The 27,372-nt window shown below is 41.7% G+C and overlaps 1 protein-coding gene and 1 pseudogene across 2 annotated transcripts in view; one reads left to right on the forward strand and one right to left on the reverse strand.

The window, feature by feature from the left end:
- PHEX (phosphate regulating endopeptidase X-linked) overlaps positions 1-27,372 on the forward strand; it is a gene marked incomplete at both ends in the record, with an annotated part of 198,507 nt that overhangs the window by 122,905 nt on the left and 48,230 nt on the right. Inside the window, 3 exons of the mRNA XM_082680665.1 lie at positions 6,601-6,678; positions 15,610-15,713; positions 25,296-25,354. Of these exons, the coding sequence (XP_082536791.1) occupies positions 6,601-6,678; positions 15,610-15,713; positions 25,296-25,354 (241 nt within the window). The remainder of the gene's footprint in view (positions 1-6,600; positions 6,679-15,609; positions 15,714-25,295; positions 25,355-27,372) is intronic.
- Positions 18,093-18,654, reverse strand: LOC309839413 (small ribosomal subunit protein eS19-like; annotated as a pseudogene). Its single transcript has one exon. The product of its transcript is annotated as a small ribosomal subunit protein eS19-like (transcript).

Genomic DNA, 27,372 nt, shown 5'->3' on the forward strand with positions numbered 1-27,372 from the left:
AAGTTGTCATAGAATGTTTTTCTTCAGTCTTTTAATATAAATACAGTGAGGCCATGGATCGTCTTATATATTTTTATATTTCTTTAGCACTGAGGAGAGTCCTGAGCCTCAACAGCATTCTCAATAAGTATTTGTTGTTTGATTGAAATAGCTTATATTAAAAAATACAGTTTTGGTTGCTGTCAAGAGTCAGTCCCAGGACTTCCCTGGCAGTGCAGTGGTTAAGGATCTGCCTGCCAATGCAGGGGACATGGGTTTGCTACCTGGTCTGGGAAGATCCCACGTGCTGTGGAGCAACGAAGCCTGTGTGTCACAACTACTGAGCCTGCACTCTAGAGCCCGTGAGCCACGACTACTGAACTTGTGCGCCACAACTGCTGAAAACCATGCGCTCTAGCGCCCACGTGCCACAACTACTGAGCCCGTGTGCTGCAACTACTGAAGCCCGGGCGCCTACAGCCTGTGCTCTATGGCAAGAGAAGCCACCGCAATGAGAAGCCCGCACACCGCAACGAAGAGTAGCCCCCGCTTGCCGCAACTCGAGAAAGCCCGTGCGCAGCAGTGAAGACCTAACACAGCAAAGAAAAGAAAAAGTCAGTCCCAATGGATTTTTTAAACAAATTTTATTTATTTATTATTTATTTATTTATTATTTTTGGCTGGGTCGAATCTTAGTTGTGGCATGTGGGATCTTTTTGTTGCGGTGCGTGGGGTTCTCTCTAGTTGTGGCCTGCGGGCTCCAGAGTGCTTTGCCTCTGTAGTTGAGGCCCGTCGGCTCTCTGGTTGTAGTGCACAGGCTCGGTAGGTGCGGCTGTCAGGCTTAGTTGCCTTGTAGCATGTGGGATCTTAGTTCCCTGACCAGGGATCGAACCCGTGTCCCCTGCATTGGAACGTGGATTCTTAACCACTGGACCACCGGGGAAGCCCCAGTCCCAATGGATTTTAAACATTGCTCCATTTTCCAGAAAGTTCCCTAGGTTCTCAGAAAGTCTCTCTCTTTTTTCCCTCATTTTATCTCTTTTGGTAAGATCAGTTTATATGGAAATGTGCCTTGACGGGAGCAGCATTGAATGATGTTCTTGGTCATGTGTTAGACTATAACCTTTTATATTTTCTCATACTATTCTTGACATTGATCAGAATGGGTTTATCAACTAAATTACTCATTACATGAATCAATATTTATTGAGCATTGATCACTTGCTATATGCCCGGCACTGTATTCCATGTGGGGAACACAATGGGGATTAAGTGGAATAGGCCATTAGCTTGATTTGAGTAGTATCAGAAAGAAGGTTCTGACAGCTACAGAAACCTCCCTTATAATTTGATTTATCCGTTTGGTTAATGAACTACTCTTTTAAATACAGATATTTCTCCTGAGTTAATACATTAGATTGCTATTAGTCACTCACATCTTATAAATTAGTTTGAGGCCCCAATGACAGCTAATAGATTAGCTGCCGTGAGGGAATAACAGTTTTGATGGATGAGGAGTGAAGGGGGAGATGACTTTGGGGCACAGTGTATTGCCAAGGAAAGGCCAGTTTTGGGTATGATCAGAGAGCAAGTGGTATGAACACACAGGGCCTGCTAGGTACTGGGAGGAATGGATACAGGCAAGAGAAAGGAAGGGAAAACAGAAACCAAGATGGTGAATGCTAAAGGCAACCTTTGCTCTGATCTTGGCTAAGATCAGCTTTCATAGTGTTTCTTGTGTCCATTTTCTGAGGTGTGCAAATAGTGGCCCTCAGAAGAGTCCTCAGACTTTCGGGGGGATTTGAATAGCCTGGATTCTCCTGGCTCATACTTAGAGTCTGGCTTTGCTCAGGAAATCTTCCTCCATGCTCCAAGCATCTCATGGGCACATCTGTCTCCCCATTGATCACAGGGTTGCTTCAACAGCCTTCCTCTCTCACTACTTGACCTGTGACTAAAAAGAGTGACATTATTCCCCAGGGGAGTTCAGGTATTTGGTTAAGGATGTAATCTGGCCTGGGTTCCCCTAAAAGACCCTCCAAATAGGTACAGAACAGTGTTACTCCAGATCCTTGGAAGAAGTCATATTTCTACTTTCTCTGTATAATCTACAGCCAACATTTATTCATCATGTACTCTGGACCAAGGCATAAAAAAGTGCTTTGTGTGCAATGTCTTTGTGAATCCTTGCAGACAAACCAATGAAGTATAGGTACTATTTTTTCCCCCTCAGGCTGTATCTGATGAAAAGATCATGTTAGGATTACATTCAGCTACAGCTAGTAGAAAACATTATATATAATGCCTCAGACAAATAGGGGTTTATTTTCCTCATGTCATAGAGGGGGAAGGGAGGCAGTTCATGCCTGATATGGTGGGCTCCAGATGGCACCCAGCTCTTCATTCCACCCTTTTTAGCACGTCAATTTCTTCCTCTTGTTTGTTACCCTGTGGTTACAAGATGGCTGCCCTATCTCTGCCATTGCATCAGTACTGCAGGAAGGAGGAAGAGGAAAGGCTAAAGCAGTGGTTCTTACCCAGCAGGCAATTTTGCCCCTAGGGGACATTTGGCAATGTCTGAAGACATTTTTGGTTGTCACGAGTTGTGAGGTGGTGTTGCTAGTGGCATCTAGTATGTAGAAACCAAAGATGCTTCTAAACATCCTACAGTCTACAGGACAGCTCCCACAGTAAGAATTACCTGGCCCCAAATGTCAATATTGCTAAGGTTGAGAAACCGTGGACTGCAGGCAGAGGACACATGCCAGCTGAAAACAGCCTCGTCTTTTAAAACATATTCCTGGGAGTGCAACAAGGACTTTTGGTTATATGTCATTGGCCAAAATCTCATCCCGTAGCCAACTGTAACTGCAAAGGAAGTTGGGTGATGCAGCTGTTTTTCGTTGGGTCCATTGTCATCCTGAGAAGAACTGGGGTCTGATAGTAAGCAAGGGAAAGGAATGTGGATATTGGATATATAATAGGCAGTATTTGCTTCAGAAAAGTTAAGTACTTTGCTCAGGGTCACACAGGTAGTGAAGATCATTTGAGCCTCCTTTATTGAGGAAGAAGGTCCAGTTGTCATGTGCAGCCCTTTCTGGAGGTCTGTGTGAATAAGGGATAGAAATGCATGCACTGGTTATGGAAAACTCTGGAGTTTTTGATCAGCCATAAGCAGACTGGGAAGTATTTCTTGCGGGATATAACATGCAGTCTGCTTTTTATTTATCCCACTGTTCTCTCAGTGTTTGCAGTGGAACTTGCCTTTCCTTCTTGTCCTTATAACCCATGGAGTAATTGATTTCAGGCCTGCTTCACTAATGCTTTTCCCTTCACAAGCCATCAAGCTTTTGGTGCTTCATTTCTTCCATTCTGAAAATATTAAAAAGTGATGTGATCATTATTTGCTTTAAAGGGTATATCAGAGTTTATTCAGGAAAATGGGTGCCATTCTAAGTGTGTCAAGCAGAAAGATGTTTAATATGGGGATTTGGAGGCTTATGCAATCATCAGGAGGGCTGGGGAGTGGAGGGCAGAGCCTACCAATGGTCTCTGCTGCCCGCACACGAAAGGTCTCTTCTCAGGAGAATGCTTGGAAGCTGCTGGCAAAGCTCTTTATCTGCTGTCTGCAGATGCTCATGTGCCTGCCCATAGCTACCAGCAGCGAGTGAATAAATAGTGTCTCCTCCTCTACTTTTCCAGTCTCCTATGAGTGCTTCTCATTCACAGAGTCTAACCTGCAGTCAGGTCCCATGGGGTTTTGGGAGATGTAGTTCTGAGGCTTCTCAGGGAAGAATGTAGAACGGGGTGGGGTGGGATGATGTGGAAGTGACAACAGACTGTCTGGCAGAAGGAGCATTTGGGCTTGAATAGAGGCATAACAACACAGCACATTTTTGGGGAAGAAGAGTATTCTTTTCAGATGTTGGCAGTGTTGCTACTAGTATTATTTACCTTTGTGTTCTTAGGTGAATAGAGATTCTTTGTATCACCATTCTGGCTCTCTTCAAGTCGTGGTGTTGCTAAATAAATAATAAAAAAGGATTCAGTGACCTGCATATACAGTGCAGAAGGTAATATACTCTGTGCAGCTCTGTAGTGCAGTGGGGGTCCCAGAGTGTGAGGTTTGAAAAACAATCCATGATTCACCAGCATGCTCCGGAAAGACCAGTGTTCAGAAAACAATTGTGGATGACTCAGCTTGTGTATTTCTTTCTTTTTTTTGAGACTGTCTGGAGCTCTTTGTTATAGTTATTATGTATATGACTTGTGGCGAGCTAAGTATAGTGAGGAATTAAATACGAGGGAAGTAACAGAACAATCTGGAACGAGGTAACCTGTAGACATATGATGTATTGTTTGGTGTTGGGGGCGAGTTGTAACCACTGGTTATCCGCTCTCGGGGTCATATCAGACTTTCAGTGTAACTCACAGGGTTTTAAAGGCAAAATTTGATCTGTGCTATATTTGAGGCTCTGGAACAGCAAAACCCATTATGGGGCTTCCCTGGTGGCGCAGTGGTTGAGAGTCCGCCTGCTGATGCAGGGTACACGGGTTCGTGCCCCGGTCCGGGAGGATCCCACATGCCGCGGAGTGGCTGGGCCCGTGAGCCATGGCCGCTGAGCCTGCGCGTCCGGAGCCTGTGCTCCGCAACGGGAGAGGCCACAACAGTGAGAGGCCCGCGTACCGCAAACAAACAAACAAACAAACAAAAAAAACATTATGACTGTGTCATGCGGCACTTGTAAAATCCTCTCTGAGTCTTGAGTTTCAAGTTTCTGCTGATACTTAATATCTGAATTATCTCAAGGCAGATAAGGAAAACATACTATCTTATTCTATTTATTTCTTGAGTGAGGAAAATTGAAAAGGACTGAAGGAAAAAACTCATTGCTAAGAGCAGTGTACAAAGGTCACTGGTTTTTGCTTTGCTGGAATAAAACCGATGTGTTTGGGGTTGCCTGGTGTCTTATGTTGGGACTTCTGGAGGCGGAGCTGGAGATGAGGATTCGTGTGCAGGTGTTTTATGATTTATTCAGCAAGTGCTCCCAGGAGAAACCAGCAAGGGAATGAGGGAAGCCAGGCTGGGAAGGGTGAGAGATGGACCAGGGTGCCATTTCAGGGGAAGTCTCAGATAGCCTGACCCTGTGGGGAACTCCAGAGGGCAAATTATACCTCACACTGTGTCCTGAATTGAAGCAAAGGAGCTGGACTTGCGTATTCCTGCTACAGGCAGTCATTGGCTGAGGGCTGCTGGGATGGCAGCGGAGAAGCGGGCCCACGGCAGATAAACTCCCAGGAGGAAACTGTTTTGAGTGCAGGCAAGGTGTCCTAGTAGCCCTAGGGCAGGCCTTCAGTCTCAGGTGCTGGCCATTAGAAAGGAAAAAGAACTTAGATGCTGGGGAGGGATATGCTGAGGTGATAAAAGGGATCCCAGGGGATCTGGGCAGAGGCCTGACACTGTACTTACTCTTTGAGTAAGCTGTTCTTTTGTTTTTGTGAAACCCTGTATCTGGGGAGAGGAGAGAGACAAAGTTTCTTGAGAGCAAGGGTTGGCAAACTTTTTCTTTAAAGTGCTAGAGAGTAAATATTTGAGGTTTTGTGAGCCGAAGGGTTTCTGTCCCAACTATTTAACTCTGCCGTTGTAGTGCAAAAGCAGCCATAGATTACATGTAAATGAGTGGGCGTGGCTGTTTTCCAATGAAACTTTATTGATAGAAGCAGATTTGGGCTGGCGAGCCGGGGCAGAGAGTAGATTTGGCTCATAGGCCATAGTTTGCCAGTCCCTGCTGTGGAGGCTCCTTGTACGTGCCTATTTTTCCTTTATCCATTCCCTATAAACTGTAAAACAGGGAGTAAGTAGTATGTCTATCAAAAGGATGGTTGTGATGCATCTTAAATTAGTCTGGACTCCCTACCTCCAATTTTTCCGGCATCCTGGCCATCATTCACGGAGTTGCACAGATAATTTTGCTGGAGGGTGACTCATCTCATTTTATTTCTGCTAAAAATATTTAGTTCTCTCTATAGACTCTTCGCATGGCATTCAGGAATCCCTGTGATGTAGCCAAAGCTGGCTTTCTTGCATTGTTTTCTGTGTCCACCCCTTGTGCTTTCTTCTCTAGCTACGGGAAACTACTCACCATCTCTCTGACGTGCTCTTTGTTTTTCGTCTCCCTGACTTTGCCCCTGCTGTTTGCTCTCCTGGAATGTCTGTCCTTCTTCTCAGCTCCGCATTTTGAAATCCCATCCATTCTCTAAGACTCAGTTTGGTCACCTTCTCCATTAAGCATTTTCCCCATGAGGAAATAATCTCTGCTATGGACTTTGATAACAATATTGTCTATAAATAAAATTATTTATAGGCAATATTGTCTATATCTGAACCTTTATTTATCTTGTATTATATACTTATTTGCTACATTCACTGTGCTTTTAGTATGCTGAGGGCAGGGACTAACTTAGATTTTTTTTTTTCTTTTTTGCCCTTCACAGTCGGTTACATATAGTAGATATTCAGTAAACAGAGTTTTCAGATGAAGGCTGCATTCCTCTGTCCTTTGATTATTAATGACTTAAGTGCTGAAACTCTGACATCATTTTTCTTTTTCCTTTTTATAGGCAAGAGCTGTTTTGGCAAAAGTTGGCTATCCTGAATTTATAATGAATGATACTCATGTTAATGAAGACCTCAAGGCAGTAAGTGCTAAATTTACTGTATTTTTTTTCGGGCAAGTTTTACTGGCCTCGGCCTTTCAGCTAACCCAAGTCCAGGCAGTTAAATCTGGTGGTGCCAAAAAGCACCAACTTTTGATTCATTCCTTGGCTAGATATCAGCCTCATTATGCCAGGCATATCATAAGATTTAGAGCAGATTCAAAATAAAGGAAGTGTCAGAAAGAATGTGTAGCTGAGTGGGTACCATAAAGCAAATGGACTTGGATTTGGTCTACACTGATCATAAAGGAAAGAATTAAGCAAATTGAGTATTTTACAATTAGCGAGCATGTTCTAATGGTGAATGTATGATGTTTGTTGTTAAACAGTCTCTATGTGCTTCATTCATATTAAATCTTGCCTGTTGGAAGTTAACTTCATTAAACTTTATGAGTGTTTTGACAAACTAAGTGCATATACATATGACTCTATAATTTATTGTGAGTTGGATTGTATATTTGCAGTAAGTTACTGATGGAGGAATAGTCATTCTTTTTTATTCCAGTATTTTGGGACATATATTTTCCAGTAGACGCATTCATTACAGGCCTTTCTAATCATAACCACTGTTATTTTCCTTCCTACAGATAGTTCTGGTAAAGAACTTTTCTTCCTCACAAAAACCCCTGTTTTTATCATTCACTAGATTTTCTTGAAAAAGTAGTTTTTTTGGAATTCATTTAAATAACAGTGGTTCTGAGGTATAGCTCTTTCCTGAAACTGTGATTTAATAAGTTGCATATCTGTAAGCAATCCTAGCTTTATAGATGAACATTGGAATTTTATAAGATTATTCAAAAGTGAGCGAAAGCATTAATTAGAAAGTTTCTCAGTTGGGCTCCAAGATATAGCCTTCCAAAGTATTGATCCAGTTACTGTGGAGGAAAATAATTGTGCTTCACAGTATCCCAAAGCTCACACAGCCCATTATACATTGTTTTGATCCTGAAAAATCTCACTATTAGCATGATAATTAAAGATACTGACACATTTGTCACATTCATGTACATTATCTTTTAAGCCCCACACTGATCCTGTGAAATAGATGGTGTTTATCCCCATCTGCGGAAAAGGACATAGAGACTCAAAGAAGTTGGGTGATTTCCTCAGTGCCATGCCAAGCGTCAGAGCCAGGACTGAAATCTGGGCCCAGGAAGCTCTACTTGTAATCAGAGAAGGGGTTTTGCAGGGTTCTTGTCAGGCAGCTCTGCTGGAGGAACAGAGGAGTGAGTTGAAGAGTGGCTGGGAACTGCTTTCCCAGAGCTGGTTGGGATGGGGTGAGGAAGAGAAGGGAGGTCATACTGTTAAGTGACGAAGAAGTGATTCTGTCTCTTCCACTTGCTAGTTGTTTGATCTTCTGCAGGTTATTTAACCTCAGTTAGCATCACTTTGATTATCTGGATACTGGAGATAATAATAACCAAGTCTTAGTATTTTTGAGAAGATTAAATGAGATTATATAACTGTAAAAGCACCTAGCATAATGTGTGGCACATAAGTCATCTCCCCATAAATGATAGCTATAACTTTGTTTATCAGTATGAGAACTATTGCTGCTAAGAAGGGCATCACCAGGGCACAAAGTACCTCAACGGTAGAACCTGGATAATTACATGTGATTGGCAGATACTTGAAGAATGCGGGTGAGAATTTGAGAGGCAGTTTGGTGTAGTGGTTATGAACGTGGACCCTGGAATCAAAGTGTCTGGAATTAAATCCCCATTCTGCCATTTCCTAGCTGTGCAACCTAGGGTAGGTTATGCCACCTCTCTGTGCCTCAGTTTCTTCATATCAAAATGGAGATAGTAATAATCCCTCCCTTATAGGGCTGCTATGAGGATCAGATAAGTTAACATATTTAAAGTATGTAGAACTGACCCTGGCACAGAGTAAGCACACTGTTAAGTGTTAGTTATGGCTTCTTCAATTTTTCACTTATGATAGTAAATTATTTTGGTTTGGAAAGGTCATTACGAATTAACACATACAGTATCCATGTGCCTGAAATTGATTTAAGAGGCTATACAGATGGAACAGTCTCAGGCCTTAATCAAATAAGATAGCATTCAGGGCTCACTCATGGTGTTTAGTTGATCAAGTTTTGTTGGCAGTCTGCTGCTGTTTAAAGTGAATGCCCCAAATTTAATGATTCAATAAATGTAGTATCTTTTGTGAAAAGAAACCAGACGCCAAACAGGATGCAGTGTTAGGTGTATTTCCTCATGTCTCCAGGGCCTGAACTGAAGCCATTATATACCAAAATTTTTAAGTACTTTTGTGAAGAAACGGCTTTCACCCAACTCATTGCCAAAGCAGACACAATTACACCCAAGAGTTTCTAACAGTTTAAAAAAGACAGTGAAAAAAATCCAAATACATGAAGTAAAAATACATTCATGATCAGAAACTGATAGAGAAAACGAATAAAACCCAACCGGAAAATAGGTAAAGGATGCTTGATGTGATAGTAATAGTGTCACCGAGGTTAATAGCAAAAGGACTAAAGTACTGCTGATACACAATGGGACTGTGTTTTCAGTCTTGAGGAATATGTAGATAAGGACTACTGTTGGGCTTATGAGAAATTTCTGGTAATACAAACTCTGAGCATGACAGGCTGTTACAAATGAAAAACAGCTTACTTTATTTGATGCAAGTGAAGGTGTGATTCATCAGGTACACACACAAAAGGAAAGAGGATAGAGATTGGAGAATGGATTAGATGAAGGTCAAGGGAAAGGCTGAAAACTCAAGTTGGGCTCTTATGGAGATAGGAGAAAATGGAAAAGAACTTAGAGGCAGATATAAAGAATTAGAAAACAATTTTTTTTTCTCTTTTGAGGATGACAGGGTAAAGTGAGATACCCAGTAAAATATTGCTGAACAACAGTCTTTCTGTAGTCTTTGAAAAGAACAAGAAAAAGGATGTGCCCTTTATGTGAGCCCCCAGTAGCATGCAGGAAAGCCTGTTAGCTAGCCTAAAAAGATAGGCATCAGTCCATGTTCAGACAAACCTTATAAGGTGTACCTTCACTGTTCTTTGATGGAGACAGATGCAAGAGTGAGTTGATACCAATTTTGGGAAGATTTCTGTATCAGCCAGGAAAACCACACTGCATCAGGTATTTCAAAGAGAGGAGATATAATACAGGAAATAGGTTGGAAGGCAAAAATCAGGAAGGCGAGGTAAACCAGAGATTAATAACTTTTTTAGGAAGCAGTTACCACCCCTGTGTCTAGGGACTCAAAAGGGAGGAGGTGGTGGTACCATTGCTTTCGAGAGCAGATGAGGAACTGCCACTCCAGAGCAGAGCTGGGCCTGTGGAAGAGGGGCTGAAGATTCTTCCAGAGTCATAGTCGGAAGAAGAAAGAGGAGAGAGAGGGAATGAAAGAGAAAAAACACAGCATCCATTCCCCCCCTCCACCTGCGGATTTCCGCCAGTGCCTCCTATTGGCAGGAAGCCGACTGCAGTGGAGCCTGGGAAACATGGTTTTCAGATTCACAGCCTAGCATTATATTATAGAACGGAGTGAAAGGGTGGGCATGTATCTGAGAGACAGTAGGTAAATACTTGACCCTATTAGGCACGTCACTCATTGTGAAAACCAATGGAAAATTGCAGTAGGAGCTAAAGTCAGAATCACAGCTGGCCTCCATTTACTTAGGAGAACTGGATGTGGGTAATTTTTCAGAAAAGATCCATGTTTCTGGTGAGTGATACATACATCAACATAAATATGCGCATGGAGATATGTATATAATATGTGAACCCCCATAATATTCTTTGGGGCGGGTCTTGGTCTGCTCTTGCTAGTGGAACACTTGTGTGTTTATGTGTGTATATGTTTTTTGTGTGCATAAATGACAGAGAGTGCTGCTGCCACTATGCAAGAGTGAGGTGATATTTAGGTGGAATGCTCCAGAAAAACTAGTTGTTAAAATATTGAAATAATTCTGTACTACTTGGTAAAAAAACAAAATGAAGCATTGCCGCCAGCTCTCTCAAGTGATCTCTGACCCCCCATGACCATGGAGAGCAAGAGTGGGCACTGGAGGGAGGTGCACTGGTGCCCACTGGCCTTCTAGCCAGTCCTCCGTAACTCCCGCACACGGAGATGGGACACGAAGTCCCATCTTTGCGTTCCACTGGCCGCAGCAGACCAAGACCTCCCCTTACCCCCGGTGGTGGCAGCAGGGCATCTGGTTTCATCTGGTTCCTGGTTGGTGTGCTAGTTGGTGCTCCCTCAGAGTCACCCTTATGTGAATGCCTGTGGGAACTGTATCTTCCACAGTGTTCTGTGTACTTAGGTTGTTAAACATTTTGAACACCACCCCGTATGTAGGTGTGTATATATGTATACTACATACTACGTACGGCGAAGCCATCTAAACACAGCAATCTTGTGTATTACTTTGCTATTTATATGTTTATTTTATTTAAATACTTTTTTAAAAAATTTTCGGCTGCGTTGGGTCTTCGCTGCTGCGCGAGGACCCCCCTCCAGTTGTAGCCAGCGGCTGTTCATAGAGGTGCGTGGGCCTCTCGCCGTGGCAGCATCACTTGTTAAGGAGCACGAGCTCCAGGCGAGCGGCCTTCAGTAGCTGTGGCTCACGGGCTCTAGAGCGCAGGCTCAGTAGTTGCGGCGCATGGGCTCAGCCCCTCCGCGCGTGAGGATCTCCGCGCGTGAGGATCTCCGCACGTGAGATCCTCCTGGACCAGGCCCGGAACCCCCCCGCCCCCCGCACTGGCAGGCAGACTCCCAACCACCGTGCCACCAGGGAAGTCCGACTTTGCTATTTAAATAAGGGAAAGCATAATTCTAAAATCTGGATTACATTAAGTATTCAGAGTTCTTTGGGTGCCTAAAATAAAATCTTTCTTAGAGGTATTTGGATATATCACTGAGTATGTTTAAATGGATTTAGCTTAAAAAGTGTTCTAGACTCTATACTTCCTATTGGCTTATGTAGTATCTTATCAAATTGTATTTACTGGTTCTACAGAGAAGCTGAACACATTTCCTTGTTCTGCCCTTATTATGTGTTCCTCACCTTTGGGGAGGGTAATAGCTTTATTCTTCCATTTAGTCTGTTGTGTTTGTGCTAGGCATCTAGGATAGGATTTCCACAAAGAGAACGTCAGATTCCCCTAAATTTTATGATCTGGACAGCTAAATGACACGGGAGCCCCAATTAATTCCCCAAAGGTCACTCAATTGAAAAGTCAGGAGGTGGAATTGATTGAAAGTCATTATCCACTTGACCTAGATTTTCACCAGTAACTGAAAGGACAAGAGACTTCTGAGCCAATTATTGTCGCTTTCACAGTTTAAACATTTTTTTTTTGAAGATTACAAGTGGTTCTAAAATATTCATGCACATTCATTCTTGTTGCTGTCTCTACAACAAGCAGAACTTCCCCGATGGTTGCTAGGTTTCATAGTTTTTTCTCACTCAAGGCCCTATTGAAATATTTGAAATTATCGAAGTATTATCACATGGTGGAAAATTTGAAAAATAGAGAAAAGGAATGAAAAAGTCCCTGAATGTTGGTACTTGAACATAATAGTATGTACTTCTGTTTTAGTGTATTATTTTATCTATTTTCGTATAGCTGTAATTGATGCTTATATATAATTTTGTATACTGACCTTTACAGCTAACATATTGTTTTGTCCTTGTCTTCCGTAGCCTTCATTACCGTTATTTTAACAGCTGTCTGATATTAAGTAAACTGTACCCTGATTTATTTAATCACTACTTCTCCTCCCACTCGTAATTCTTACCTTCTCCTCCTCCTTCCCTGTACTCTCTTTGTTGAATCACCAGTTTTCTTATTAGGACCAATGAACATAACACTGAAGCAGGAGCCTAATTATTTGGACTGTGTGACTTGGCCAGGTTCCATAATCTCTGCATCGCTGTTTCCCATCTGTCATATGGGAATAACAGCGTCTGGCCCTTTCTTACTCCCAAACACTTAACCTGTCTTACAGGAAAAAGTAAAAATTGTCCCCTGTTACCTGTGATGTCCATTAAATAAATGAAATAGATTAACTGAACCAGGCTAAGAAATAGAAAATATGCTCAGTTTAATAATTAAAACAATTTAAAATTTATCCTTCTAAACATAGGTAAGATGTTGGCAAATTTGTAATCTCTTGCCTCTGAGTTTTGCTCCCCATGACCATTTTCATGGCTATGGTAGGACCATATTTATGTAAAATATTTTTAGACTTGGAACTCTTCTTCTTTAGGAAATTTTTGGGTGGTTTTCCATTTAATGTCTGTAGAACAACCTGAATGTCAAGTTTTTGTTTTCGAATGGAACAGGAAAGTACCACTATTAGCAGACTCTTCTAGAAGTAACAACTGACCCCATTGATAGTACAAAAAAGTTAATATATTTTTCAACATCTTTATTGGAGTATAATTGCTTTACAATGTTGTGTTAGTTTCTGCTGTATAACGAAGTGAATCAGCTATAGGTATACAGATATCCCCATATCCCCTCCCTCTTGCGTCTCCCTCCCACCCTCCCTATCCCACCCCTCTAGGTGGACACAAAGCGCCGAGCTGATCTCCCTGTGCTATGCAGCTGCTTCCCACTAGCTATCTATTTTACATTTGGTAGTGTATATATGTCCATGCCACTCTCTCACTTCATCCCAGCTTACACTTACCCCTCCCCGTGTCCTGAAGTCCATTCTCTACGTCTGCGTCTAAAAAAAGTTAATATTTTTGAAGGAAATTCCTTTGGGAGCATTTTCTGGAGCACGCTCTGAACCCAAGAAAGTATCTGAATTTTCTGTCAGTTACAATCATATTCTGAAAGTTCTGGCAGAGCTGTCTTCGGAGCAAAAGCTGAAAAAAGGTTGAACACTGGACACATCTTTAAACTGTGTGATCCGGGAACACATTAGAATTGCTAGTTAGGGTGGCTTCTTAAAACAAGGAGCTTACTCTCTTTCTTCTGAGGCTGAGTATAAACATCTACCTAAAATACAATCGATTGTAAGATTTCTTTTTATTATGGAGCATCTCAAACATCAGAAAAGTATGTAAAATCGTATTTTGAACACCTCTAGCTTTAACAAGTATTAAACATATTGCCATATTAGCTGTATACATGTACACACACATTTTAAATGAATAAAGCAGATACATTGGAAATTCTTTGTGTAGTCCTCCTTGACCTAATGTCCTTCTTCCCTGCCTGTCTCCTTCCCTAGATACGCTCTCTTGAATTCAGTGTTTCTCATTCCCATGCATTTCTTTATGCTTCTGCTACATAGGTATGTGCCCATAAATAGCATATAGTATTGTTTTATAAGTTTTAAAATTTTAAATTCTCTAATACTTACAACTTGTCTTATTTACTCAGCATTGCTTTTGAGATTCTTTCATGTTCACACATACAGACCATTTATTTAGACTTCTGTGTGGTTTTCCATTATGTGATTATACCACGATTTATTCATCAGCCACCTCCCCTAAGAGGAGTGAGGGAGGGACAGTTTGAAGTCTCATCTCTGTAACTTGTTGGCCAAGGAGAACACCGAAGATGCCAGGAATTGATACTTTCATTCCTGCCTTTCTCTCTGTGCCATTAGTTATTTTATTCTTCTCTTTATATTTTGGCCCGGTCCCCTGGAAAGATTGCTAAGATGAGTCATTAACAAAAGTTACTCTGCAGACAAAATGAGTACCCATGATATGTTAGGGAAGAGATAAACCTGAGCGAGACACTGGCCAACACATAGGCTGCTGTCAAGTCTGTAACTGTCAAGTTGTGTATATTCATTCATATCTGTAGTGTGATGCCTGTGGGTCTCATATACCTTCATTTGCCATATTTTAATTTTTGCTTTTAAAAGAGTATCATGGCTTAAATTTACAAAAATATTACAGCTAATAAGAATGATTACTCTCGGTTATTTGCTCATTCAAATGTGTATTTTTTCAATTTTATTTGCCACAGTAATATATTTTAAAACCAAAGCATTAGGGATCACTACAAACCACTGCTTTTACTGTTACATGGATATTATTTACAATGTTTAGGTTAAGTATTGCTACTTTTGTAGATAGAGTGCCTATAGAATTAAAACTGTCTGCCATTCTCCTTCCAAAAAAAAGAAAAGGAACTCAAGAATCAATTATGTATTTCTCCCTATTTTGATAGACAACATTGTTGTGAGCCATCAACTTCCTTTTTTTCCATGCGAGCTATAATCTATGATTTGCCTCTGTAATTTCATGAATCTTCAGTGACCAGAGCATTTTTTGAGCGTTGATAGAAAATTTCAATTAATAATCAAACTATTCTAGTGACTCCATTGTGCTTAGGGTAGAAAGTAAGTCTGAGTCACTTTCATTTTTTTTCCTTCATGAACAAATACTGATTACAGTAAATTAGATTTTAACATTTGACTAAATCATCATCTGTGAACTAAACGAGGTTTCAGCTGAATAAACTGAATGTTATTAGAAGAACCTATGTGACAAATAAATAAAGTACACATTTTTAGAAAAGATCAAGGACTCATGTGGGCGAAGAAATTTCAAACCTAAGATAATATGTTCTGTAAAGGCTAAAGTAGATTTTTCAGTTATAAAGCAAATGAAATGCATTGTAAATTACTGCAGCTGCTCGTTTTTTACTGTCATCCAGAAACGACCGTATTGATTTTTGAGCTTTTTATTTTAAAAGAAAATCACTGAGATTAAATTTCATGGCGAGATTAAATTTCATGGCTTTGTGAAGACTGGGTTAACCGGTGATGGCTGAGAGATGATGTGAGGAGTGCAGCGTCTCCGCTGCGCGCTCATTTGTGCGCTGAAGTCTTTTTTTTCAGAGCCATCTTTTATCTGCACTTAGAACAGTGATGGTCGTGGTTTGTTTTATTCAGGTCAAGTTTTCAGAATCTGACTACTTCGGCAACGTCCTGCAAACCCGCAAGTATTTAGCACAGACTGATTTCTTCTGGCTGAGAAAAGCTGTTCCAAAAACAGAGTGAGTAAGAAAAATAAAAAAAAGAAAGAAAGAAAGAAAAAAAAGTGAAATAGATAAATATGTTGGTGGGAAGTAGAGTTTCTTTAGATCAAACTTTGTAATTCCCCTCAAGTCAGAGTAGCTGGCTTGCCAGTTATTTTTGTTTGGCAAAATTTGTGTTACGTTTTGGCACTCTTATTTCTGATATTATATGAATCAGTTGTTCAGTCTAATTATGACTGCCCTACTCCTAGCATCAACACATATAAAAAGAAGGCTTACTCAGATGCAAATGTTCAAATCATTTCTAGATCTTGTTATGAATATATATATAAGCAAATTTCTCTAGAATTTCACACTCAGGCAGAAACTTTTGAATATCTTAAAAACCAAATATTTAAAAAGTAAAGTATGATTACAAATGTAGAAGTAATTGTATACAGGCATACCTCATTTTATTGCACTTGGCTGTATTGAACTTTGCAGACAGTGCGTTTTTTACAAATTGAAGGTTTGTGACAACACTGTGTTGTCAGATGATGGTTAGAATTTTTTAGAGATAAAGTATTTTAAAATTAAGGTATATACATTTTTTTAGATATAATGCCATTGCACACTTAACAGACTACCATATAGTATAAACATAACTTTTGTATGCCTGGGAAGCCAAAAAATTTGTGATATTTGCTTTATTATGGTGGTCAGGAACTGAACCTACAATCTCTGAGGTATGCCTGTGATTATGAAGTAACTATAGGATCTTTGTTAGGTAATGCGTGTCAAAGAACTGATAGCTCTATTATTTTCCTTCAGTAGCAGTTATGATTTATATCCCTCTTCTCAGCAAGCGGTAGGAACTTTTCCTACAGGTAGGGAAGTTTCACTAGGAACTATTGGGGTCAGGGCCAGTCATGATTTTCTTCCCTAGCAAAGTGTGAATGATGATGATGATAGCAACTAAAAATTATTATGTGTTTATAATGTTCCAGGAAGTGACTTACATATTTTAATTCATTTTATCCTCTAGTCAATTCTGTGAGGTGTAGGTACTATTTATTATCCCCATTTTACAAAATGAACAAGAGGCTTACAACTGAGAAATTCTTCAGCTCAGGTTTAGATTACTTTCTGTTCTGCCTGCTGGTATTACTCTGTTCTGATATGACCCAATTCTCCAAGGTTGTTTTCTCTCTTTTCTCCGGATTGGATTATTTCTATTGATCCGTCTTCAAATTCACCAGTTCTTTCTTCTGTATTCTCAAATTTGCTGGCGACTCATCAATACAGTTTTCATTTTGATTATTGCACTTTTCAACTCCTGAAGTTCCATTTGTTTTTTTTAAAATAGTTTCTATTTCTTTGTTACGACTCTTTGTTGTCATTGTCCTCATATTTTCCATTAATTGTTTGAATACAGTTTATTTTAATTCTTTGAACTAATTTACAGTTGCTGCTTTCAAGTCTTTGTGTGTTAAATCCAACATATGGGCTCAGTCAGAGTCAGTTTTTATTGATCGCTTTTCTTTACACTTTTTCTTCCAGCATCATTTTTTGTCATTGTTGAAAATGACATTTAGGATAATGTATTGTAGCAACTGTGGATTCTGATTTATCTTTCTGAGGCTTTTTAAAAAGTAACTTTCCTGGACTAACACAGTAGAATCTGTCTCTGCTACAGTATGTGGCCATAGATGTCTACTCATTTTTTAAATCCTCATTTTTATTTTTTAGCCTCACTTCATGGAGGTTGTCCCTGAGTCTGCATAGCTTAGTCCTCAGCCAGGGATCAGGGCAGAGCTTGTGCTCAGACACTTTGAACCTGTAGGGCTTCTGCCCTCTGCCAGTTGATCTGCGTGGGGCTTGGGTGTGCAATCAAAGTCATCAGCCCTTCCCAGTCACCGTTGGAGTTTACTTTCTCCTGGGCTCTCTTGAGTCTCCCCTGTACACATGCCTAGTTTCCCAGTCAGCCAGGGATGTGTGGAGAGCTGATCTCATCCTTCTATGACTCTTTCAGTTCCACTGTCTCCCTTTTAAATTGCTGGCTGATCTGTCACTTTCCCCAATGGGAGCTGTAACTGCAGGCTCACAAAGCTGTGGGTTGTCCTCGTTTGTTTTCTACCGGGTTTATCACTTCCGGCTGGCATAGTTGCAAGTTTTTACCTCCACTCCCTGCGGCAGCAAAGCTGCTGGTTTTCCAGCCAGCCCTATCCTAACAAAATAAGTTCTTGCTGATTGAGCTGGGAGGGAGGCTAGTAGTCCCAGGCAAGAAGGCCACAGACTCCTGTTCTACTTCCTCTTAAGTTGTAGCAGTTTTTCAAAATTAAACATTTTTCAATGTGTTGTTTGCCTTTGATCAATTCCCAGGGCCCTAAAATGGTTGTTTGTTGACAGTTTTGTCCATTTTTATACTTTTTTTTTTTCAAATGAGGCAATTTATTAACCCAACATCTTTTGTTCTAATGCTTCTTGTTGGCAGCTGCCACCTGTCCAGTGATTCTGTCCAGATCTCTCTGTCCCTGAGGTGTTAGTTTGTGGCCCCCATCTTGGTCCTTTTCCACCATTCTCAGCCCCTCCAGGGCTTGGAGGACCCGACGGGCCACGCTCTTGGAGCCTCTGATGAAGTGGCTGGGCATGACACCATTTCTCTGACGCCCCGCATAGATCTTGGTCACGGAACCAACCCCAGCGCTGCCCTGGAGGTACAGGTGCTGTGCAGGCAGCTCGTGTGTAGAACCAGTTCTCATCATAGGGAGCGAGCTCTTTGTGCTTGGCCAGCTTGACAGCGTCACCCATTCAGGAACTTGCAGCTCCCGGACTTTCTGAGGAAGGCTGCCAGAGCTCTGACGAACTCCCGCTGGTTCCCGTCTTTTACAGTAACTCCAGGCGTCCTGCGGCCTCCAAGCTGCCAGCCAGGGGAAAGGTATACTTGGCTTTTATGGAAAGGATTTGTTGACCTTTTCATAGTGTCAGAGCTGGAAGCCTGACTTCCATGGCCCTTTTTTTTTTTTCCATGGCCCACGTTTTCACCTTGTCTGATATTCTGGTCTCCAGATCTTTGGCTGGCTCTTTTTATGCCCTATGGGTCTCTCGTTACTCCCTCTTCCAACTCCCTCCTCTGTTCTGGCCTCTAGAAAAACTCTAGGCCCTTTACCCTCCCTTGGCTTAAGCTGTGATTACCGCCTCTCCCTCTTAGCCATGGGTCCCATCTAGCCATCCTGCCCTCTGCCCTTCAAATCTTCTTACAATATGCGCCTACGGAGTAAGTTAAAAGTGTTTGACCTTAAGGAGTAGGCCTAAAGCTGAGCCATTCCCCTGGCCTATCCGTGACTCCCCTCCAAAGCCCAAAGGAAGAAAGCAGAAGGCTTTAGAACTTCTTTGGCAATGACAGAGAGCTGATGTGAAGCCACCTGCCCCATTGTCCTTGATGTTCTCCTCTCGTCACAGTATCTCTCAGTCCATCTTGGCTGTTTCATTCCAAGCCTAAATTACTCAATAGAAATTTTAGATTTAGGGTTCTAAAACCAGCTTCTCAAATCTCATGACTTCAGATAGTTTCCAGTATCTCAGTGAGCATCTACATGTAGTATGTAAATCATCCTGCCCTTTCAGGTCTACTTCAGATAAGTTCAAACTCTTCTCTTTGCAACTTGTGAAAAATTCAAACTTCGCACCAGTATTTTTGTGAACTTTCAGGGTCTTCTCAGGGATTCTTCTATTTTGGAGACGCTGCCAAGTTAATTCTTTAATTTCAGAATGTCATTATTCATTTGGGTGTGTAGCAAGGCCTGGGTTGCTAATTGAAAAGCTCCTAAATGTGTCATTTTTAACATCATCCTAAAATACTGATGGGCTGTAAGATTCTAATGACCTTGACTATTTCTAATATTTATGCCTTGGAAAAGTGCTGGCTGACTGTGGGCTTAAGCAAACTGTGTGACTTGTGTCTTTTTTTTTCTCTGTCAATGAAAACAAATACCTCTTTCACAAGGACATTAAATTGGTTAATATTTCTGGAAGAGTTCTCCTGGAATGAAAATCAGTGCAATGCTAGTAATTCCTCAGACCATATGTCTATATCAGGGAAAGCAATGTTAGGAAATTTAAGATTCTTTTTGCATGGTAAAGTGATGTGATAGTCATTTTTTTAGAAGAAATTTCAGGTGGGTCCTTTTTCAGGCACTGTGGGGAATTTTAGCTTTATGATACCCATCGACTTTAATTGACATCTTTTAGGTCTGAAAATTCATGAGTTAATCGAATGAGGATGATTCTGGAGTAGCTCCACTACACTAGTTCACTTTGAACAGCACATCCTGGTTATATTTCCATAAAGCCCTGAAATAACATTTTGCTTCTTTGTGGGTATAGGAGATAAACACCCTTTATGTTTCATTCTCATGGAATCCATTTTAGCTGCACTAATGTGCATTAAGAAGTTTCTAACACGATGGGAAATGTCAGCAAGAATGAAATTAATTGGGTAGTCATCCCTGAAGGTACATATTTAGGGGTTGGTTCTCAGAATTGTCACTTCATCAGCTTGCTTAAAAATAGAGGATTTACTTCACTGCTCAGCTTGAGTCAAAAGTAATTTCTTTCCCTCAGGATCCTCTTTCTTTGACAGAAATGATTTTAAGCCAGCCTCCCTATTAACTCACTCTCATTCTACTGTGACCAAACATGCCTGGATTTTTTTCTCTATCTTCTGAAAAATATGTAAAAATACATCAAATGTCTATACAAATTATGGTCCTGCCCAGAATTATCTACAGCATGGAATGGGATGGATACAATCTACAGGATGTGTGAAATAAAGCAATAAATACTCTACGGTTTTTCCATTCCATATTCCCTAGACTATCTTTAAGAGTTAATAGGTAAAATGTAAAACTTTAGCCTGATGTATATCTATTTTATATGGTCCAAAGAAATCAGGGTATCAGTGTCTTTTGCTTTAGATTATTGCATTTCATCATCACACTCTTTTTATGTATCCATTGTCCAGTATAATTTCATCTCCATATGTTTTTGAAATTTATATGAGACCTCTTCCTACCTTATCTACTAAATCCTTTCCCAAACACAGACTGCAGGAACACCCTAAAGACATAATAAAAAGAATTTAAAGCACTTGAATGACACTCTTTGTTTATCTAAGTAGATGTATACATAGCAATACATTCATTTAAATAGATTTAATGAATTTTTTTTTTTTTTTGCGGTACGCCGGCCTCTCATTGTTGTGGCCTCTCCCGTTGCGGAGCACAGGCTCCGGGCGCGCAGGCTCAGCGGCCACAGCTCACGGGCCCAGCCGCTCCGCGGCATGTGGGAGCTTCCCGTACCGGGGCACGAACCCGTGTCCCCTGCATCGGCAGGCAGACTTTCAACCACTGTGCTGCCAGGGAAGCCCAATTTAATGAATTTTTGCTCAGCATATACCACTTGGACAATAGTCTTAGCCCATAAGGAACTTAAAATCTTGTTGGGAGGTAAGTTGTGCAAACTCATATGCCTTCACAGCCCAATCAGGTAACAGATGTTGACCTAGACAAGTGTAAATGATAGGGAGTGGTGGAGACCATAGAGAACTAGTGATTGCATGCCTTATTTAAAGGAATTCCAGTTCTAGTGATTGCATGCCTCATTTAAAGGAATTCCAGTTCGGTACTTTTAAAAGCCATTGTGTTGGGCAAATAAAACATTTTTCTGGGAAAATTCAACCCGTTGGGTAGGACTTAATCTGTGGACAGCCAGCTTTTCAGTGTTTCAGTTATCTCTTGCTGTAATGAGCTGTGTAATAATGAACCACCCCCAAAGTTAGAGGATTAAAGCAACAGTAATTATTCATTTTTCTCTCGCGGTTCTGGTGGTCACTAGGCGCAGCTGGGTGGTTGTTGCTCATGGCGTTGCATGTAGTTTCAGTCAGATCGTGGCTGGGACTGGAGTCACATGGGAGGCCTCCTCTCCTAGTCTAGTGGTTGGTGCTGGCTGCTGCCTGGAAGGCCCACTAGGCCTCTCCATGTGTACTGGGCTTCTTTGTGGCATGCTGATTGAGCCAGAAACTTTGAAGAGCAAGTTTCCTGAAAAAGAAGGAGGGAGGGTAAATATGAGTTTACCAGGGGGAACTTGTATTGCCTTTAATTGCCTAGCATTGGAAGTCACGTGGTGTCATTTCCACTGCATTTTATGCTTTAGAAGTGAGTCACCAAGACTAGCCCATAATCAAGGGGAGAGGAATTTAGAGTCCACTTCTTAATGGGAGGAGTGTAAAAAAAATTACAAACACGTATTAAAACCAGCACAGGTAGGCTTAGGTTAGAGAATAGTAAAACTAAATATATAATAAACTCAGATATAATCAGGGAGATGTACAAGATATTTAACGGCTGGCTTGGTGTGGGAACTGTCCAATTAGAAGAAATAATAGCATCCACAACTGGTAGGCTCTGTTAGTGCAGCTACTTAATATCAGCTCTGGGCATAATCCGGGCTCCAAACATGTCCTAGAGCCAGCAGGAGCTCTGAGAAGTCAGGAAAGGTGAGATCATGCATCTTGTATAAGATGTTTTAGGAATTCTCGCTGAAACTTCAGAGGCCCCATCAGGCTCCCTCTGGTTGTTTGATTTCTTTGTTTTGTCTGCCTTTGTCCGTCAGAAGTTAGAAGCATTGTTCCTACATATGGCTCTTAGCCTAATGTTTTGAAAGTTTATTCTTTGCTAAAGGGAGGGGAGTTGGGAGGGATGGGAAGAGAAGAGATGAGCTCTAGGAATACACATCATCTTTGGTACATACTATGGTTCAGTCCAATGTCATTTAGAAGCCATGTTGAGAGGCACCTGGATTCTCCCCTCTTGACCCAGAGAGCAGACATAACAAATGCTGGGTTCTTTGCGTGTTAGTTTTCTGTTGCTGCTGTAATGAATCACCACAGCCTTATCGGCAGCTCAGAGCAACACGAATGTATTCCCTCACCGTTCTGTAGGTCAGAAATGTGGGATGGCTTGGCTGGGCTCTCAGCTGCAGTCTTCAGAAGGCTGAAGTCAAGGTGACAGCTGGCTGGGCTCTTAGCAGGAGCCTCTGGGAAGAATCCTCTTCGATTCTCATCGTAGAACTGAGGTTCCTACTTCTTTGCTAGCTGTCAGCTGGGAGCCACTCTTAGCTCCTAGAGGACTCTCTCCCCACTCCTTGCACGTGGCAGGTGCATGTCACAGCCAGCCACAGCATGTCAAATCCTTCTCACCCCTGGAATCTCTCTGACTTCCCGTTCTGCAGCATCTCTTCTGACTTTCTCCCCTGTTGCATCTGTAGGATTCCAGCCAGAGAAGGATCCCCACTTTTAAGGACTCATGTGATTAGATTGGGCCAACCTGGGATAATCTAGGATAATTGCTCTATTTTAAGCTTCTTGACCTTAATTACATCTGCAGAGTCCTTTTTGCCATGTAATGTAACATATTCACAGGATCCAGGGATTAGGTCATGGACATTTTTTTGGGGGGGCCATAATATTACCTACTACAGGTAGTGACATTAGGGCAATAAAAGTGCTTTCCCTGTACTTTTCTCCTCAGAAAAGTAAGCCAGCCAGTAAATGTGTGTCAAACATTAGAATTTATTGAAATACTCATCCTAAATTTGACGGAAAAGAATATACATTTTATGGAAGTGAGTACAGGTTTCAGCTTTGACAAGAGGAGGCACTCTGTTTTGATTTCCAGTGATGTCTCCAGTATAATATAATGCTTAAGAGAACTGGTTTGAAGTCAGACAGACTAGACCTTGTGCGAGCATATAATGCTTGTAAGTCTCATTGTCCTCTCCTGTGAGATAGGCTAATAATTCCTGTAGTTTCTATGGGGAAAACCTATGACTAGAAAGTGCGTAGGACGTGGTAAGTGCTCCGTGAATGGTAGCTGCTGCTGCTACTACTACTAGTGATAATAATAGGATGACAGTCATGGGCTTCTTTATAAGGGGAGAAGGTATGGGTGGACCAACTAGAATCCACACTTGGATTTCCTATACCAGTTTCATGTTAGTCTGACATAAATTATCAGTCTGACACAATTATTCTATTAGACATAAATTGGTAAAATGATTGTTCTGAAAAGGATTTACAGAAGTTTATTTTGAGCAGTTTAGCTTAAGACAAATGCTTGGTTTTAATCATAAACAGCAGTGCCTGAAACTCACAGGCATCTAAGTCAGGGGTCAGCAAACTATGGCTTGAGGGCTAAATCTTGCCTGCTGCCTGGTTTTGTACAGCCCATGAGCTAAGAGTGATCTTTAGAGATAAATGTCTGTGGTTGATTTGATGGTAGGAAGCACTAACTTTGAACCTCAAAGCATAACGTTCTCCTGCCCCTAAGGAATTTCATTCTTCTCATTACTAGGCCTGAATTACCAAAAATTGTACTCGATTTTTTTTTTTAAAGGGAACTTTATTTTATTTATTTATTTTTGGCTGTGTTGGGTCTTCATTGCTGCGAGCAGGCTTTCTCTAGTTGTGGCAAGCAGGGGCTACTCTTCGTTGTGGTATTGGGGCTTCTCATTGCGGTGGCTTCTCTTGTTGCGGAGCACGGGCTCTAGGCGCGCGGGCTCAGTAGTTGTGGCTCGCAGGCTCTAGAGCGCAGGCTCAGTAGTTGTGGTGCACGGGCTTACTTGCTCCATGGCATGCGGGATCTTCCTGGACCAGGGCTTGAACCCGTGTCCCCTGCATCGTCAGGCGGATTCTTAACCACTGCGCCACCAGGGAAGCCCTGTACTAGATTATTATATTTTGACTTTCATCAATAAAATTTTATAGAAAAGTTTCTCTCACTATGGAAGTACCTATATAATGTCCTTGATTTTTCCTCTTGGTCCATGAAATGACTAAATGTTTACCATCTGTTTACAGAAGAAATTTGCTGAGTCTGATCTAAGTCACTTCCTGTGCATTTAAAATACAGTGTAGACTCTTCATAGCTGGAAGGTACTCCCAAGATATCTTAATGCCATAGCTTAGTTTTATAGCTGAAACTGAAGATAGGCCACTTTTCCACCACAACCCGGCTAGTTAGTGATAGAGGCAGGATGAGCCATTAGATCTTTTGGTGCTTAAATCAGTAAACTTTCTACTGGAGCAGGCAGACCCTCTAGGTACCATGGTTGTGCTTTATTATCTCTCTTTACATGGACTTCTATGTTGTCACCAATCTCAAACCTTTAATGGACAGGTCAGAGGTGATGCAGCATGGAAAACTCAGCTGTCCCATGGACCCATTGAACAGGGCCTGGCAAACATCAGCTTGGTGCTGTGTTTCCATCTGTGGGGAGATCCCTTTAGATTCTAGAATTTTTCATTAAAGCTGTTTCAGAAGCCCTGGTGCTTTTTTACATTACGTTAGTAACAGTGAATAACCAGGCATGTTCAGTTTAGGATGAGATTGTTCATTGAGCAGAGCAATAACCCTAAACTGAGGTGATAATTTCCCTGCGTGTCGAGCTTCCCCATTGTTCCCTGGTTATTTGCTAATAAATCCCGCCACATTGTATGTGTTTCACTGCCCTCCTGCCTGGATAATGATGATCACTTGGTGGTGGTTGTTTCTCTGTCAACAGGTGGTTTACAAATCCAACGACTGTCAATGCCTTCTACAGCGCATCCACCAACCAGATCCGTGAGTACTGGTTCCTTGTCTCCTTGTTAATGTGCTACAAAATGGATGGAACTTTTCCATGACTGTGACTTAAGAGTAGGGCACTCTTTATTTCCTCCCAGCAGTGACCAGGTATGTTGGTGAAGAAAGTTTGTTTCCCTACCCATATGTCCAATTTTCCTCATTACCTTATAAGTTTTTTTAAAAAAGCTTTATATAACCATTAAGTTAAAAAGAAAACAGCTACAGTAAATAAAACTGCAGTGATGTTGGCCATGAAAAGGAACAAGCTTCCACTTTTCTTTCATAGTGGTCTTACTGATTTTTGTTTTATTTATTACTAGGATTGATGGGAAAAACGATCAGGTAGCTGGGGAGAATTTAGAGGCTGTTAGAAAAGCTTTGAAGTGCTCTAATTAATCCTAGGATGTAAAGTCTTGAGTTTCTTTTATTTACATGTATTAGGTACATAATTATAACTAAGATGATAAGTTAAAAATTATTAAAGGTCAGATTGGCACAAATTAAAAATCTAACAGCACCAAATGTTGGCGACAGGGGCACATACTGCTGGTGGAAATGTACATCGGTCCACCCACTTTGCTGCACAATTGGGCAACACCTAGAAAAGCCAACTATGGGCACGCGTGTCTGTGAATGTCACTTGAGCTCTTGACATGTGCACTAATGCTGTTACTCAAAGTGTGGTCCCATGATTATTAGCAATAGAGTCCCAGGGGAACTTGTTAGAAATGCAAAATCTTGGGCCTCACCTTAGACCTGTTGTTCACAAACCCTGGACGTGGGGCTCAGAAAACTGTTTTATTAAGCCCTCCAGATGAGTCTAACATAGTTGGGGAAGCAGTGCCCTAGAGAAGTCGCACATGTGGAGGCCCATGTGAGAATGGTTACAGCAGTGTTGTTTATAATAGCAGCAAAAGGGGAATAACCTATGTGGCCCTCCAAAGGAGAATGAATCAAAATGTGTCATGTTCACACAAGGGCATGCCAGACAGTGGCGAACAATGAGTGACCAGAGCGACATGTATTAACGTGGATGAAGTTCACAAATAATAGGTTGTGTGTGTGAAAAAAAAAACTTGGAAAAATATGTGGAGTATGATATCATATAAATAGAGTTCAAAAGCATGCAGAACAGTTCTATATATTGTCTAGAGGTACATCCACATGTAAAAGCCTGAAGACGTTGACGAGAATGACAGAGCCCGAGTGCAGGCTGCCAGTGACCTGCTGTGGGAGGGGGGCTGCTGCTGCACGTCTTCCGGTGCCCCCCTTCACTCCCTCGTGTGGTGAGCACCTCTAATCTCATGGTGTTAAGCATGTCTCTAAGCTGTTTGTTGAGCGCGGGAGATGGAATTTATAAGGAGTTGCTCCCCTTGATTGTGCCCTCACCGTCTCCCCCCGAACCCCTGTAATAGCCTCCTCGCTTGCCTCCCTGCTTCTGAACTTATCCCCCTTTGGTCTATTCTAAATATAATATCACAGCCATTTTAAGATGTCCTTCAGTCATCTCATGTCCCTCCTTTGCTCAGAACCCGTTATCAGCGTCCCATCTCACACAGAATAAAAGCCAAATTACTTGAAATGGCCCCGAGGCCTCTTATGATGCTGCCTTTATCTCCCCTCTGTTCCAGCCATGCTCACCTCCTTCCTGTTCCTAGAGCAGGAGACACTCTTCCTTACAGGCATTTGTACTCGGGGTTCTCTTTGCCTTGGAAAACTTCTCCAAGTGATCCAAGTGGTTCGCGCTCCCACTTCCTTCAAATCTTTGCTTGAATGACACCTTCTCAGTGAGGCTTCCTGTCTACCCACTTGTGGTAGGTCCTCTGTGCTGGCCCTCATCCTGACAGGACTCCCTGGCCAGAGGGGACAGCCCACTCCCAGCAGGCACACCTTCTTAGAGTCGCCCTCGTGTGGCCACCTTGGAGAACGGCAGCCTCTGCCGGACTGGTCTGGGAGAGTAGTGAACAGGAAAACAGTTAGCTGGCAGTGCATTATTATCATAAAAATACCATTGC

The sequence above is a fragment of the Grampus griseus genome (assembly GCF_964374135.1).
Source record: "Grampus griseus genome assembly, chromosome: X".
Classification (NCBI taxonomy): Eukaryota; Metazoa; Chordata; class Mammalia; order Artiodactyla; family Delphinidae; genus Grampus; species Grampus griseus.